The sequence below is a fragment of the Suncus etruscus genome, chromosome 1 (genome assembly GCF_024139225.1).
Source record: "Suncus etruscus isolate mSunEtr1 chromosome 1, mSunEtr1.pri.cur, whole genome shotgun sequence".
NCBI classification, from domain to species: Eukaryota; Metazoa; Chordata; class Mammalia; order Eulipotyphla; family Soricidae; genus Suncus; species Suncus etruscus.
In genome coordinates this window covers 123261929-123280071 of record NC_064848.1, presented here as the reverse complement: position 1 = coordinate 123280071, position 18143 = coordinate 123261929, and the positions used below count along the sequence as shown (strand labels likewise).

Here is an 18143-nt window from a genome sequence, read left to right as displayed (position 1 = left end):
ATTCACAAATCCAAACAGAAACAAAAACTCAGGAGGTCAAAACTGTTTCCTGTACGTTTGCATAATGGGCAGCTTGAAGACAAGGCTCTGATACCTGCTGATCAATTTAACTACTTCAACATGTTTTGTTTGTATTATGTTATATTTGATGCAGTTTGCTGACAAGTGCAAGCCTAGGTCTGAGGAAGCCAGCTTGTCAGTTTGATTTATGAGCATATCAAACTGTAACCTTTCTACTCGCCACTCCAAACCTACAGTAGCAGTTCATTAATCAGGGGCCTGTGACTCTGAAATCTGTGCTCAACCAGTTTATTCCCTGTCCCCCTCCCCACCTACCCCAAACCCAACAATAGGCTAAATTTGCATGCAATGTTCTCTGAACTGCACCACTGAGAAAAATAAGGTCCCCTCACCCAACTTAGATTCTTGTGAATACAAGATAATCAGTACTTTGTCCACCACACAGCTTGCTCTTTGTACTCTGTGATTCATTAGTGAACATTAGACGACAGCAGCATGGGATTGGAACTCTCAAGTCCCATGCTGCAAAAGGAAAAAAAAAAGGAGAGCAGGAGAGTTCTCCTGTCACTGTTATTAAGCTCGGTAAAAAAATGTCTCAGAATGCATTTTTTGACAGCAAGAACCTTGTGAGAGGAAGATCTAAGCCACTCTCGCCTCTCTCCGTCACCTTCCCGACCTCACACTCACAGCTTATTCATGAGCTAAACTACATCCTACCTCTTTCGCTTGCTTTCCAGGGTGCGGAGGTGGCGGCGGCTGCTGTTGTTGCTGCTGCTGCTGTTGCTGCTGCTGCTGCTGCTGCTGCTGTTGCTGCTGCTGCTGTTGCTGCTGTTGTTGCTGCTGCTGCTGCTGCTGTTGCTGCTGCTGCTGCTGCTGCTGCAAAAGCTGAAGATGTAACTGCTCTTGCTGTTTCTTGTAAAACTCTTGTAGTTGTTGCTGAATAAACCATTTTGACTTTAATAAATAAAGGCAACAGTTCACGGGGTATACATCTATCACTCTTCTAATAAAGTGGCATCTGGTAGAGTATGTGGTAAGAGTCATCTCACAAGAACAACCAAAAAAAGACCTCAATGGTATTCAAGGTGCCTGCCATCCACCGCCTCCCCGCCCCACAAGGCAGCTCTGCAATGGTCCAATCCAGAATTCCTCTCCACCATCCCAGCCCCCAAGAGCTGCAGGAGAGGATTGAGGAACTTGTATTCTAACAGTCAGTAGGGTCAGTGCCCTCAGTGGTCTACTTGAAGTTCCAAGAGCATATAGAAAAAGGCTATCGACTACTGTTTATAAAAATGAACTATGCAGCTCCATAAAAACAGATACCATTTTAAACACTGGCTGCATTTTTTAAAGGACAATTGGTGGTGTTACTTTTATAGGATTACAAAGTCACCAGTTCAAACTTGATATTTCAATGGGCTAAAATGAGGCCTAACGTGTTAGACATTTTATAGTACGTAACCTATAATTATAAGTCTTTCTTGGTTTTTCTCGACAAAGGAAACAGGAATATGTGCAATGGCTCTGTATGAGTTTAGTCCATGTTGAAGGCATGTGTCTCTGTGCTTATTCTAGGTGTTAATGATGTAAAAACTAAGAAAAATAATCCTAAAGTCAGTTTTTTTTAAAGGCTAGTTTTGACACTGGTTCTGCAAATATCACATTACCTTTATGAACTAGTGTACTGACTAGCTGTTTCTTCAATGGGGCATGTCTTATCCAATATGTCCATGACACAGTCAATCTGAGAACAAACTTTCTGTGGCATGCTCTAGCACCAAAGCAGGTAACCCACATTACCTGCTGCAGCATGACTGCTTGCTGTTGCTGGAGGAGAGCTTGGAGCTGCTGTGGAGACAGGACTTGCTGCTGAAGGATCTGCTGCATTTGCTGAGGGGTGATCACCTGGGGAGTCATCATGGCCACTGACACAGGCACCTGCCAGAGAAAGACAAAGTGTGTTCACAACCAAAAGTCTGCATGTTAATCCCTTCACAGCAATTTCTCTGCTCAAATATGTTTTTCAGCAATGATAAGCATTGTCTATTATACTTTTAATCAATGGATAAACATATATTTAGTTATAGTATTCAGAACACAAGCTTTCCAAGTTGATTCCCAACAATTCTGTCTCAATATCCTACAACTTTTTTAATATTCCACAACTTTTATGCATTCTGCTATAATGCTTGAGTTTTGATTAGCAAAGTTAAAAATAATCGTTCAGAATTTCAAAAGTATTAATGTCATTAACATAGATACTAGATGATAAATATAATTCAAATAAATAAATAATGAATATTAAACAAATATTAAGCACATTGTTTTCAAGTTATTAAAAGTATTTACAGAAAATGTATTTACTTATAACACATTATTACTACCATAAAGTTACAAATAAATAATAGATAATACTAGAATAGTCACATAATATGAATTTATGCAGAAATTTCAAACATCCATATCTATATGTATCTGGAAATTCACTCATAAATAGACCCTCTTAAAAAAGAATCATAAGCCTAGTGTTTAGCTCTGTAGATATTTTCTTATTGGGAGCTAAATAAAGTTATACCAGGAACAGGGCCGGAGAGATAGCATGGAGGTAAGGCATTTGCCTTTCATACAGGAGGTCATCGATTCGAATCCCGGTGTCCCATATGGTTCCCTGTGCCTGCCAGGAGCAATTTCTGAGCCTGGAGCCAGGAATAACCCCTGAGCACTGCCGGGTGTGACCCAACACACACACACACACACACACACACACACACACACACACACACACACAAAGTTATACCAGGAAGTCTTGCAATCTAAAGATTGCTCAAAACATTTTCATTAAATTGGTGGTGGTGGTGATGGGGTAAAGAAAAGCTTTAAGGCTTTACTTTCCACTGTTTCCTTGTGGCTCAAGATTCTGAAATAAACTTAAAAAAAACAGGCAGTAAAGAGGGCATGAAAGAGAGAGAAAAAATGGTAAGTAAAGATAATACAGAACAAACAGTTAAAAATAAAAGGACAGAGAGAGACAGGAAAAGAATAATACCTTGGAAAGGTGTCTAAAATATGTTATTAAATGGGAAGTGGGGTATGGGGGGAAATGGGGTGTTTGGAGAAACATTGCTAGGATTAATTTGCACATAGTCAAATAAGTTTTCAACTTGCCAAGTTTGAAAAAAGCAATAATATTCTTGGAAAAAATTTAACTTTACTGTAAATGTATATTATATATACTGATATAATATTGTTTAGAAAAAAATTCATTGGACATGTCTTTTTGGAAAATGAAATGGATTAGCAGACATGGCCAACAATATATTTTAATAGTCACTGTAATCTGCTTAAAGTCTTTTGACTTGTACTTTATTAAAAATAATGAATAACAATAAGAAGAAAATATAAAACATAGAATTAATTTCCCATTCATAAAACGTCATGTTTGAGTAAGAAACTTCTTGAACTTAATTGATATTTTCAAAATACAGATTAATTGTATACAATTTTGTTATATAAAAGATTATCACAGAAATAACTCAATTATTTTCAAGAATACTACGGCATATTACTGCTGTACAAATTAACTCTGTATATAAAGTAATAAAGATATTCATATATTTATACTAAAAATGAAATGAGTTTTTTTAATGGTCAGTTTATATGGTTGTTTTTTTGATAAGTAAATCAAATGGTTACATAAAGCACTTTGAAATAATCTCAATTTCACAATATTTTTCTTCAAACAACTATTTATTTTACATTGTTTCCAAATAACAAAAAATTCAACTGAAGAGAAGGGCCTGAGAAAGATGGAGATGCTAAACTTTTAATAAAAAAGTCAATACAAACATACGGATAATTAATTATACTACATGCCAATATGCATCCATACATAGGCAGAGATGAGAGAACAGAGGCCTATTTATATCTTCTATAAAGTAGATTATCTGATGAGAAACTCACCACATCTTTCTTATCAAACTGTTCCTCATCATTTTTGGCATGTGCAGTGTTTTTACTAAATTTATCTCCATTTCTACAAGTACAACCATTTATGTGTAACTGATAACAAATACGCTTTATTTAAAAAGTTGGAGTCATGCTACACAGTTACAAGTTCCAGTTATATTCCAATTATATAATAATATCACATGACTATAGTTTGCTGTTATGACTGATGTGATACATGAGCAAATTTTAAAAACATTTCCTATCTCAGCACTGTTTAGTTTATAGCCCTTTCATTGTAGTTTAATTAATTAGTTTTAAGCCACTCATTATAAATGACACAATTCAATTCATTCTTGTTTATATATTATTATCCCCTTTTGTATTTCTTTGCTATAATAAGTTACAATGGAACTCATTGACAACAAAGAATAGAGATCACCTGAAACAATTCAAAAAATTTGAAGATTGTTGTTCTCCAGTGAACAAGCAAAGTCAGCTTCAAATGAAAGAATCAATAACTCACTTTTAAAAATATACACTCTAGTAAAGGGTTATGTTTTCTTTCCCTTAATATTTGTCACCAGAAACTTTATTTATTTAATATCACAATTAAAAGATATGATATGAAAGAGATTTACCCTTGATTTTAATTTTTTGTGATTTGTCAGATTAAAGTGTGGTTGACTCAAATAAAGAATAATAATTTACATAGCTGCCAATGAAACTAGAAGGAATGTCTGTCTTATTCTGAATGAGTGTCTTACTAACTAGTCAATCAACTAAAATGTCAAGGAATGAAGGAAATCTTGGGTGTCAATAAACGCTGGGAGATATTTTATTTTTATTTTATATTTGTATATGTTATACTGTCTGACTTACACCATTGTGACACACTAAATAAATATATTGTTTATCCTTATTTATTTTGTTAATAAAACATAAGTCCAATGTGCTGCTCTGTGCCCTAAGAACTAGTGGGTCAATGGATTTAAGCATGGAGTTTTCTATTCTGAAATGAGGAGAGAACAATTCTGAGAATATGTTTAAATGAGGGAAAAAAAGGAAAAAATAAAAAAAAATTTAGATATTAACCTTAGGTAAGTGTTAGTAAAGATTTTAAAAATGTATTAAAATCTATTTATGTTAAGTGCCTACATTTTTACCTCAACAAAAGGATCAAAAGTTATTGAAACAATGCAAAAACATGTGTCCCTTTGAATAAATTTTAAGAAGCTATCTTAAGAGTATAAAATGAACCATTTAAGATGATTTATGCTATGCAAAAATGTTTTAATCTAGTTTAGCTGAACTTTTATGAATGTATTGTTTGCATATTAGATATGTTATTTAATTTTAAAAAAATCACATTTAGGTGTGGGGTTATTGGAAAGCTTCTTCGAATAATGTTGGTTCAATTCTTTCTTCACTAAATATGAATAGAAAAAAAAACCCCACAACCTGTGGATAAGACTGACTGTAAAATAAATTCCTTACTGATAATGTCTGTCAAATATTGGTTTATAGATCCCTTTATTCTTTGATTAAAATTTGAAGAAAAAAATGTCTGATCTCCAAATCTTGGTGCTTATAAAACAAAATATTCTTTCAGGATTAAACTATTTATATAATTGATGCAAAATCAGTTTTTATGTTACAATATTTGTTCACATTTTAGCAGATGACTGATGTGAAATATTTGACTACACACTCTTTGATAAAATGTTCTGTTCACTTCTTTCCTCTCCACACTATATCAATAGTTTACTTTAACATAAGAAACTATTGTATTGCATTTCCAGCCCTAGTCCAAATTCAAGCCCTGGTTACATGTATAATGTCTATCATAATAATAGCCTTTCAAAAGCTTCCTGGTTTTATGGTATTAAAAAGAACTGACAATGAATTGAGTGGTATTTGTAAGCTTTTCATCAAGTGCTGAACAGGAGTATTTAAAGAGATCTGGGATGGACAGTGCATATTGCTATTTAATACAATCTTTTAGCAGCAGGGAAATAGTGTGACAGGAACAACAGAAAGAATGGCACAGTGCAATAATAGATACTGTGATTCTTTTTAATCATGATTCATCACTACTTAGTTCCTACTATAGTCTAAGATATTAGTTTTAACTTACATCTTTTTAATTGCTTTGAAAAACAGTTTGTTTTGGAAAGCAGGTTTTCCAACTTTACTATTCTCTTACACACAAATATTTCAGGAAGAATATGTGCAATTTGTTCTTTGTACTACTGGTTAAATGATGCTGCTTATATAGGCATGTCACTGTGGAGATTATAGGAAGGTGATCTGTAATATGCTACACTGTATGTTTAAAGGCCAAATTGCAACTTCTAATCTCACTCTGACTAATCAAGCTGCTCAGATTATTTTACATACATCTTTGGTTTAGGCCTTGACATGCCCTTGTTTTTCTTTCTTCTCAAAGCTAAAGTTCCTCTCTTTGATTAGCTGAAACATTTGCATGGTCACTACACATTTTTCATTTTATAAATCATTATGCATTAGCAGTCTTGATCGCCTAGCTTGACTAATCCTGACGAACTGAAATCACAGCTGAAGGTCAAACTCCATCCACTGCACAATTCATATTCAAACAAATCTGTACCATTGTTCATTAGGCTACTAAATCATTGGAAAGAAGTTACTGAATACCTTACATTTATTCCTTATTCTTTCCAACTTAACCTACAGAACATTAATGCTTAATATATGATAAGAGCAAAATACAAACAAAAATCAATACCTTTCTACAACTGGAGTACCTGGTTTTAAGTTGCAAAAATCTAGAATATAATCAATAACTGCAGAATTATAAATACTTAATTTCTTTGCCGATTTTAGAGGGAGTTGGCTTACAGAAAGAGGTATATTCAGCGTGAAAAAATGCTGTCACTTCTTTATGTTTAGTAACTCAAAATGTTGTAAGTTAGAAACATTGCCTGAAATTAAGATCTTATTCAAAATTACTGAGACAAGTTTTCTAAAAGTGTTTGTTTGTCTCCTACATTTATAAATATTTCCTTCTACATTTAAAGATGAATTTTAATACACCAGATACAAAAACAAACAATTGTGATTTTGATGTCGCTCACAAAATTTGCCCAAATAATATTAATTTCAACAAAAAGCAAGCTGTCCTGATAAAAGACAACTCTCTAAGAAAGCAAAAATAAATATGAGAAGGAAGAGCCTTTCATGCTTTCATAGGCGCTCTCATAGATTGATGGATGATAATCATCTTAATTTCACTGCTCTCCAAAACAAAGAGCGAGAAAAGGCAGCAAAAGACACTAGCCCATTCATTCCAGGACCTGCACAATGCTAATTCCAACATTTAGCTGCATGGTTTTCTGCTTGATGTATCAGAGCTCAAAAGATGAAAGCAGAGAAGTAATTGCTCTCCTGGTTCTTATTCTTCGCTGACAACCCATAAATTTAATTTTACACACACATTCATTTACATTTTCAAGTATATGACATGATAATTGCCAGAATATAACACCTCCATTCCTGTAGATACAGCAACTCGCTGATTGACAAGTGTGGTGAATAGAGAGGAATGGTGGTTGAATTGCAGAATTTTTTTTCTTCTGAAAATTACACTTAGAAGGGCTAACGGTAATAAGCATTTATGAAACAGTCTCACCATAAACATCTGCACATAAAATGAACAGTAGAACCTCAGTTATTAGAGTCTCTCAGCTTTTTGCGCTTTGCACTGAACTCTACTATTGAAATAGTAAAATTACCAGCAGCGGATCTACTGAAGCGTAAATGTATGAAACAGTCTATCCCCAACATTTACTGTATCTATTGGTTGTGACTCTTTCTAGTCAGTTATGCCAATGCAAAGCAATAAAATATTTAGCCTGGTTGAAGGTATTTAACTTTGTATTGAGAAAACACTTAAATATTTCAGTGTTTTCTCAAAATATATACATTTTTGAATAAGAAAGTGAACCTATTTTTTCTATAGGAGAAGAGTTAATGATTATTTTAAGTGTTTCTTGACAAAGACATGTACTTCAAAACCTTCCTGCAGCTGGGAACACTGATTTGACTTTCCATCTCACCATGGAGAAGGCTGTGAGCTGACATGCTTTTCTTTGGCTCCAAAGTTCAAGAATGGAACAAAGCCCTTTAAATTGGATCCTGATGAGAAAACATCAGCAAACTTTTCTGAAGAATTTCAGATCATTAAGCTGCTCTCACTGTACCTGAAGCTGCAATGAGGCTGTCTAAGCTGACAGAGCCCAGCGTCAGTGGAAGGCAGAAATGAAAGGGAAAACAGGTAGATTTGTGGAGAATTATCCTGATAACTTCACAATGACTTTCGGACAATGAGCTTTTCTTTGTACAGATCACAGTTTATGTTGCCAGGCTTTGGGTTGTTTGACATTCTTTATTAAGATAAATCATAATTTATGTACCTAAATGAAAGACCATCTTGCATTTAAGTTTTAGATCTAACCCCTGTAAGAAACATTACCTGTTTATTAGTGTTCTGTACAGATATCCCAAAGTTATAAAATTGTAGAATATGTAAGAGTAAGTTATCATCTTAAAATGTGTAACAAAATCTCTTCTGTATATCCCAGAAAATAAGTAAAATATTTACTAAAGAAATACTATAATCATTTCAAACACAAAAATTGGCATCCATGCTTTCAGAACTACATAGCAAAGAAAAACTCTAAAAAAGAAAACAAATCTAGGGTTTGAATTCGTAATTATTTCATAAAAGTTACCAAAACAAAGCCTTCAAGAGAATTATTATATATATTAGAAAATTAAAACAAAAAGTTCACACTTTCATGTTCATCATGTCAAATAGTGGGTGAGTGCCCAGAATTCACTCAAAATAGTGAGTGCCCAGAATTCATTCTCAAAACTATCTACTTGGTTAAGGCAGCAAAGTCCTATTTCATTCATTCATACCTCAAACATTTTCCTCTAACTTTGTTTTAAGGTATATGAAAGATTATAAGGATAATTTCAAATCTGATTATTACAAAGTACAATTTTTATGAAAGCAAAGTAATCTCATTGATGGATAGCTTAAACCTTAAATATTCTATAGCATGTTTGATTGATGATAAAACTACTCTGAGGTCTATTTATATCTTATACCTTTATTTAATTTCACATTATGAGGTGAGATACTATACCACTGTAAAATATGTTGGCTAGAGTATTTTTTTTCAGAGTTTTACTTATTTTGTTTAATAGCTGACTTTGCCTAAGATTATAAAGCTGTGTTTAAGATATACTTTTGCTCATCCTGTCTATTTCAATAGACTTCCACGATTACTTTTTACCAACTAGTCTTGTTGAAAGGTTTCTAGCACTATAGGTAATGTAAAGTCCATTAGGTCAGGCTCTTCATAGCATGACATGCAGTAAATTACAAGTGCTTCAAGCAGCTCAGTGAATTACAGTTCATCACTTTGAAAGGTTTCCCACTACAAGACCACAGATATCAGATCTGGCAGTTAGGATCCAATTAACACTTTGGTCAGAATAATCAGATTGCATGTGTAAGACTTGTATAATTCGTTTATTGCTTCCATGCATCTTCTGTCTGTAGGTAAATTTGTTGCTATTATTTCAAAGCTTGGAGTCAGTATTTCACTTGCTGCTAGGTTATATTTCAAGTTCTTTTGCAGTGTAGTGATGAACTCCCCTTGTTTCAGCAATTTAGATCACTTGTCCTGCAGATATTACAGCTTGAGAAATGGTTTGTTTCTGGTAGTTTTGTTTTGTGCTCTTACAATGTCATTATATGTCTAGAAAAAAATTGCTAGCAATTTTTGCTAAACATATTTCATTTAGTGCATCAGAGATGGTTTTTTTCCAACGTGATCACTTGCAGATCTTGCATAACAGTCCAATACACCATAAATGACATATGCAATGACATTTACATGTGTACTGTCATGCAAAACTATTTCCTGCTACACTGAATATAATACCCTGACTGAATGAAAAAACATTCTGATTTGGTGATATCATTTTTCTAGCTGTGGTCAGTTATTTAGGAGCAATCCTTTAGGGAAAGATTAATAAGAAAAGAATATCATTCTCATACTTAATACTCTGGATACTATTTTGATAGCTAGTTTAGACACACTTTCAGACATTATAGTTAACAGGATACAAATCCGTAAAGAATAATTTGACTCAAAGGAAGATATTGTTTTTATTAAAATGGACATATAAATTTCACTATTGCAATTTTTAAATGACTATGGCCTAATAAATTTTCATAAATAAAAAAGTCTAATAACATTCCTGAAATAGCATCATATTCAATTTTCAGTAAAGCCTATTTGTTATAAATTACTGTTTCTTTATTCTCTTTTATATTATACCTAATGCATATTAAAGTTCCTAGATTCAGAACACATGTTTCAAAATCCAATATAAACTGTTGCAGTGCCATGAAAACATAGTTAAAACAAATTCTTACTTAGAAGATACATTAAAAGTGATTACTTTTTATAGATGACATTTAAGTAATAATGTAGAACCTACTGATAGAAACTACTGATAGAAAATGTACCACTAGTTTAGTTCTACAGAAAGCTCTGCAATGACCTGTGAGATTTAAAAAAAAAAAAAAAAAAAAACCTAGGAGTTTCTTTTCACAAGTGGCCATTTTATTTTTTTCACGCAATTAGACCATATCATAGGGTTAACCAAAAAATGTAAATATAAACATTTCCTCTTATGAATGATGAGAAAAATAATTCTTAAAGCAGATAGTCCAGCTGCAGTATCAGACTTTGAAATCAGAAACACTGATATCATATTTTAAGTCTCTTGTTTATTCACTTTGTTCAAGATGTTTAATTATTCTCAGATATGACTCCTTTGTAAGAAAAACAACATTAAGAATATCGATTTTAGGGCAAGCCCACAACAGTATAGTTCTCCAATTACCAATAAGAACTATCTCCAAGCACCAAGCCAGCACTATTAGATGTGACACCTGTCACCCTCACAGAGTTGGAAAAGATACGCAAATATATAGAATAAGCCCCCTCTCAATTATTTTCTTTCCCTCCTTTATTTATACAGATGAACTTTTATTTTTAACCTCTAAAATTTATATTTTATGTTATATTATCAAATTCCCCAGTTTACAAATTGTAAACTGTCAAATTTAGGTATTCTACCTGCTATCTCAACTCAGGCTTAATATTAAGGCATTACCAAACAATCTTGGAGTATAGGATAACAAATTTATGTGAGCAAATTTATTAATTATGACTATTTACTAAAAAAATCATATTTTGGCACAAAATATATGCTGTTAAATGTTTTGCATTTTGTTTCTTTTGCAGCAGGCAACACTTTTTATTTTTTATTTTAATTGCTTTATTTAAGCACTGTATGTACAAATTTGTTCATTGTTAAACTTAAGTCATACAATGTACACTATCCTTCACTAGTGTACATTTCTGCCAAAACTCACCAATGTCTCTGTTTACCTCCCATCCCATTCTTATCTTGCTCTTGGGAAGGCAAATTGTTTCTCCCAACCCCTTTTCTTTTAACACTGGTGGTTTGCACTATTGTTGATGGTGCCCTGCCTATTAATTTCTCCCCTTTTAGTGAAGAGTTCTTGTTCAGAAACGATCAGTTCCATTTATCATTGTCCTAGAAGATCTCTCTACTCTAGCTATCTACACTCACTGTTCTTTGTGATGAGCTTTTTACCCTGGGTCAGACCTCCCGACCTTTGTCTCTGTTGTCTGGATATTAGTTCCATACTATCTCTTGTTTTTCTTATATCCCACGAGTGGGTGAGATTATTTTATATTTATCTCTTCCTTTGACTCATTTCACTAAGCATAATAATCTCCATGTACATCCATGTAAAAGCAAATTTCATGACTTCATTTTTTCTAACCGCTGTATAGTAGTCCATTGTGTTGATGAGCCACTGTTTCTTTAGCCATTCATTTGTTGTTGAGCACCTGGGTTGTTTCTGGATTCTAGCTATTGTAAATAGTGCTGCTCTGAAACATAGGAGTGCAGAGAGCATTTTATCTGAGAAATTAATTGTCCATTTCTAGGTCAGTCTCACAGCAACCCAAGCCAAAGAAGGGCTATGTACCTGGTAGAAAGCACTTGTACCCTTGGGGTTATGGTTCTGATTTTTTTTAAGTTAGGTTATATTTTTCTCCATTCTGGTTCTAGAATTTTAATAATGGGTTCACACTGTTAACTAACTTCTTGAAGAATAAATCCATACATTTATGAATTTATCTGTACATTAATGCAGACCAAGTTGGCTAGTTTCTGGTGGTGAGTGTGAGATGAATAAATATTAGAATTCACTGTAATAAATGTCATGATAAATGTATAGGAAATATAGAAAAGATATCAGCAGGGTATAATAAAAAGATATTTTCAAGAGGTATTGCTTAAACCAAACTTTAATAAATGAGTCAGTTATTGATATTAAGGAATGTGCCTAACCAGAAATGAAATATGGGGCAGTTTTGGGAAAACACAAAGTCATTCATTATGAGTGATGCTAAGCATGGTTATGATGAACCCAGATTGTGAGACAGTCACAATTTAGATGGTAAATTTCATTTATCACTTTGCTTGAGTAGGAGGGTAGAGGGAAATAGGGAACTTGAAGGTTTCAGAAGAGTATCCTCAATTTTACAAATATCTATAGAAGCAATGAATATAATAAGATGTGAAAAGTTTATGTTACTTGAGTGGGATGCAAAGGAAGGGAAGATTTGTGAAATGTTAAGGGTTTTATGCAAACAGTATAAACTAAAATACCCAAGATTAATTTTCTAGATGACTTACAGTTACATAAATGGATTGTCAGATATAAAGTCAAAGAACACAAGAAGATAGTTTTGAGTATAAAGGCAGTTAAGTTCAAAGCTAAACCTACAGAGTTTAAGGAGTCTATAATATCTTTAAATAGAAGTTTCCAGTAAAACAATGGTATTAACAATAGTATCTGAAATAATAGTATAAGTAGATATATTCATAGATATGCATCAGGGGTATGGAATAAAAAGTAATTTCCTAGGGGCCGGAGAGGTAGCACAAGTGGCAAGGTTTCTGCCTTGCACACACTAGCCTAGGATGGACTGCAATTTGATCACTGGCATCCCATATTGTCCCCCAAGCCAGGAGCTATTTCTGAGCACATAGCAAGAGTAACCCCTGAGTGTCACTGGGTGTGGCCCCCCAAAAAACAAAACAAAAATAATAATTTCCTAAACAAATATTCTAGGTGTTGAAGTAAGGATAAAGCAGTTAAATATATTTTCTTACTTCCCTTCATGTTTCCCTTCCATCGACAAATATTTATTAACAACAGACTTGTATAGATTATAAATACTAGGTGCAAAGGATAGTGCTGGCTAAAATAGAAAGGTCTCTATCCTTGTTAAGTAAACACACATGTCATACATTTTATTTGTGGGCCACACTTAGTTGTGTTCAGGCATTAGTGGCTCTGCACTCTGGGATCCCTCCTATTGGTGCTCAGGGGACCATATGAAGTACTAGGTTGGTTGTGTACAAGGCAAATACCCTACTATTTCTCCAGCGCAAGTTTGGCTTATATTCTAACTGAAAAAAAGAAACACATTAAGTCTATAAACTATAAAAATAAACAATTACAAAATCTGACGTGTTTTAGAAAGTCATAAAGTCATAAATCAACAACAATAAGGAAGATTACTAGTGGTTATGATTAGGGAAAGTTTCTTTAAGAAATAGTACTTAAATTGAGAACCTAAGGATGAAAAGGAGACAAATACTAATAGAATCGCAGAGGGTTCAAATTAAGAGGAAAATAGCTCACTGAGAAACTTTTTAAACTTGAAAGGAAGCAAGAATAATGATGTGCAGATGAAGTTTTGTCCAAATTTAATTCTTAATAGAAAGGTTGCACAGGAAATCATTAGGCATGCAATTAATTACTTATCCCATGTAGAAAGGTATCTAAAATGGAAGAAAAAACAATAGAAGAGCACTTTCACTTGAGAGCACAGAGATGGATCAGAGAAGTCTGGGAAGGATACTAAAAAGGCCCAACTCAAGAAATCTAATTGGAAACAGGAGAATGGAATAATTATATACAATAAAAAAAGAGTTTTAAGAAAAGTAGTAACAGATGAATCAAAGGGAAAATGAAAATGCTCATGAAAAACCCTGTTTCTTGGTGAGAATTTGTCTGTGGAGGTTATTGAATGGATTAAGGTATCTTTATAGAAGGTTTGAGCAGAAGTACCATTGCATAAGAATGAGGGGTAAATGGGCAGAAATAGATCTTAAATAGAATGCTATTCTTTTCATTAGGTCTGAATGATAAAAAGTTTGTAAACCACATATTTAATAAAGGGCTAGATCAAAAACATTCAAGAAACAATATGAGTTGATAGCAAAAACAAAACAAAATGATCCGATTAAAAATGGGCAAAGGTTCTGAAAAGGAGATTTTTATTACTGTTCTTTTCTTATTTTGGAGTTGTCCGTGCTCAGAACTTTTGGCTGAACATTGAGAAGTCACTCTAGTGGTTCTTCAGAGCATTTTGTTTGCTAGGAATCAAACCTAGGTCAGGAAAGTAAATGCCCTACCTGTTGTATATCTATAGACATTTCACAAAGAACACAGAAGCTAAGAGCTAAGAGCTATGAGCTACATAAAAGGTATTCATTATAAATAATTATAGAAATGCAAATCAAAACCTCAATGAAATATTTTTTCATGCCTGTTATAATGACTAGTATCAAAAAGAAAATTGGTAATGATGGTGACAATAAAAGAGAATGGGAAACAACATTAACTTTCCTTAAAAAAGGAAAAATATAACTGAAAAATATAACAAAAATATGAGCTAGTATTTCTATTTCAAATAATATTCAAAGGAAATTAACTCACCATCTCAAAGAGATATCTGCATTTCTGAACACTATGTACTGTAGCATTATTCACAATATATAAAATATAAAAATTAACTAGTGTCTATCAATAGACAAGTGGATTTGTTTTAAAAATTGAGATAACGTACAGAGGATTATTATTGAGCTTTGAAAGCTAAATAAATCTTGTCATTGCAACAACATGATGATTCCAGAAGGCATTATGCTAAATTAAGTAAAACAGATGAAAACATAGAGCTCAGACATTATTTTTCTAAGGAAATATAAAATCCAAACAAAAGAACAGTAAATAAGTAACAGAAGAAAAGTGGTTGCCCGGCATTGGAGATAGTGAGGATGGGAAAGGTTGACAAAAAGGTACAAACTTTCAGTAAACAGATGAGTAAGATCCGAAGATGTGATGAATAAATGGTGATTAGAGATGCTAACATTGTGTTTCAGAATTGAAATTTGTGAGAGTATTGTAAATATGTTTATTAAAATAATAATAAAATTGTAAGGTGTTATATATATAAATTAACCTAACAATGACATTTTTCATAATGCCTGTATATCAAGAAACCATACTTTGAATATTTCAAAATATTGTCAATTTTACCCTCAATAAGCTAAAAGACTAAAGAAGCAGGTATGTAGATGATGAGTGCAACATTTATTACTTTAGTTTGCTGTTGTGAATTATTATGTTATCTGATCCAATTTTCTGTGTGTCAGGTACTTGCTACCTCACTTCATAAACTTGGATAAATTCAAACAGGTTAAAGTCTTAAATGCAAAGAAAACAACCATAAAAAAAAACACAGAAAAGTACATAAAATAAATTTTATAATAGTAGAAGAGATCTACTATTAATGGCATAAAATTCAGAACCCACAAATGAAAATATCAATGTCTACCACATCTCTTTATAGTGAAAAATCAAATTTAGATATATGTAATAAATTGTGAATAATATGTGCACTGATTTCTCTAACATGGGAAAATCTTCAATGAATGATCATGGAAAAAGCTCAATAATCCAAAAGATAAAAAAAGACAAAGTATTAAACAGTTTTCAGAAAATTTCTCCTATGCACAAGCAAATTTATTTAACCTGATTAATAATATAAACAAAGTAAAGGTAATCTGAGAGCAAGTCTATTAGATCAGGAAGAATCAAACTGTTAAATAAGGCTGTATCAGTAAAATAAAGGCAGAGACTTGCTATGGACATTCAAAATGGCAACAGATATATGACAACACTAGAGTGTTTAGATAATATTTATCAAATACACATATGAGCACATAACTCAATCTATAAATTTTAGTTCTAAAATCCATTCTTCATTTTTTCTTATGCATTATATAAAATGACTTGTGTTCAAAGATGTTCACTGATGCATGTTTGTTAGCAGCAATAAATTATAAACATCTTAGGTAGAAATCAAGAGACTGGTTAAACCCATTAGTAGCATACTATCTATTCATAAAAATAAATTAGGCACTCTTTATGAGGTTGCTAAATCACTTATATTCAAAATATAATTTTCATGCCAAATACAAGGTGTAAAACCCCACAAATAGAAGCAATTACTCTGAATTATACACATAGTTTGAATATGCACAAAAAAATCTCTTGAAGAGTATCTGAGAAATCTATTGTTTGGTTGTCTCTGGGAAAGAGAACTGTCTGTGAGACAAGGGCAGAAACACTTCTTGTCTTTATACCTTTTTAATTTTAAACTATGTGAATATGCTATCAATTCCAAAAAATATCAGTGATAGGCTCCATTAAGATGATAAATAATTCACAACTTTCTGAAATAAATATTTTCTAAGCATAATGTGTTAAAGAATCAATTAAAAGATATATTAATGAATACCCACACCCATTTTAAATTATTTCTTAATTTATGAGCAAACACATTGACATAGTAAAGAAGAGTAACACAGCATAAGCATAGTAATGCATGCAGGTTTTATCAGGTTAGTTAAAATTTCAAATTGAATTTATCAAAAAACATGGTAAGTACTATTACTATGTATGAAAATGTGATCTGAAATAAACAAGTGAGAATAAAATTTGATAAAATGAATCAGATCTCTTTGGAACTCATGGGATTATAATTTAAATCATTTAGGCACTTTTCATGAGTGGATATCAAAGGCTTTACAAATTCTCTTATAATATACAACTTGCCAAAACTAGAAGTAGCAGGCAGCTACTAGTATTTTGGTTATAGGAATATTACAAAATGCCCATGTAGATGTCTTAAGCCCTGTCTCATTTAACAGTACTGTTAAAGGATGATGGCTTCCTGGTGTTTCATGACATTTCTCTCAAAAGACCAGGACCACAATGGCAAACTTCTAACCCTTCTCTTGTTTCCTGTTTCTATAGAGATTTACATTTCCTAAGCTCCAATTATTTTCCTTTTAATAACTTGCTGAAAGAAACTAATTTTTGGTGGCGGGGAGCATCATATATTTCAGAAAGTGTCCAAATAGTGAGCAATAGTACAGCGAGTGGGGATGTCTGCCTTGCATGTGGATAACCCAGGTTCAATCCCCAGAATTCTAATTGGTCCCCAAACGGACCAGGAGTAATTCCTGAGTTTAGAGCCAGTAGTAACCCCTGAGCACCACTGACATGGTCCCAAAATGAAACAAACAAAAAGAAAGTGTACAAACCTATGGTTCTATCTTCATAACTTATGAAACCTATGGATTGAGAGCAAATGTGCCAAAGAATATGATGATAAAACTGTCAAAATGTGAGGGGCCAGGGGTGGGGGGAGAAGGAAAGAAAAAAATGTGAGGGGCCAGAGTGGTGGTGCCAGCCCTAAGGTGTCTGCCTTGTGCACGCTAGCCTAGAACAGACTGCGGTTCAATTCCTGGCATCCCATATGGCCCCCCAAGCCAGGGGCGATTTCTGAGCACATAGCCAGGAGTAAACCCTGAGTGTTCCCGGATGTGGCCCAAAAGCCATCGGAGAAAAAAGAAAACTATCAAAATGTCGGAAAGGTAAAAATATTAGCTTTCCTTCCCCACTGAAGAAATAAGTATTCCAAATCCTTTCCTTCATCGGTCTCGGATTTTTCTGAATTAAACCAGGATATGAAACTCTCAATTCACTAAATGTTAATATCCTTATTTCATTTAACCAGGAGAATATAAAGGGGAGGGGAAGTTGCAGGTATGACGTATATGTTGTCTCATTTTCTGGCATTTAAAAATTCTGC

At 33.2% G+C, this 18143-nt stretch overlaps 1 protein-coding gene across 1 annotated transcript in view; it reads right to left on the bottom strand.

The window, feature by feature from the left end:
* The window catches only part of FOXP2 (forkhead box P2), a 282742-nt gene that overhangs the window by 63980 nt on the left and 200619 nt on the right, over positions 1-18143 (bottom strand). The window contains 2 exon segments of the mRNA XM_049776131.1: positions 739-957; positions 1822-1959. Coding sequence (XP_049632088.1) covers positions 739-957; positions 1822-1959 — 357 coding nt within the window.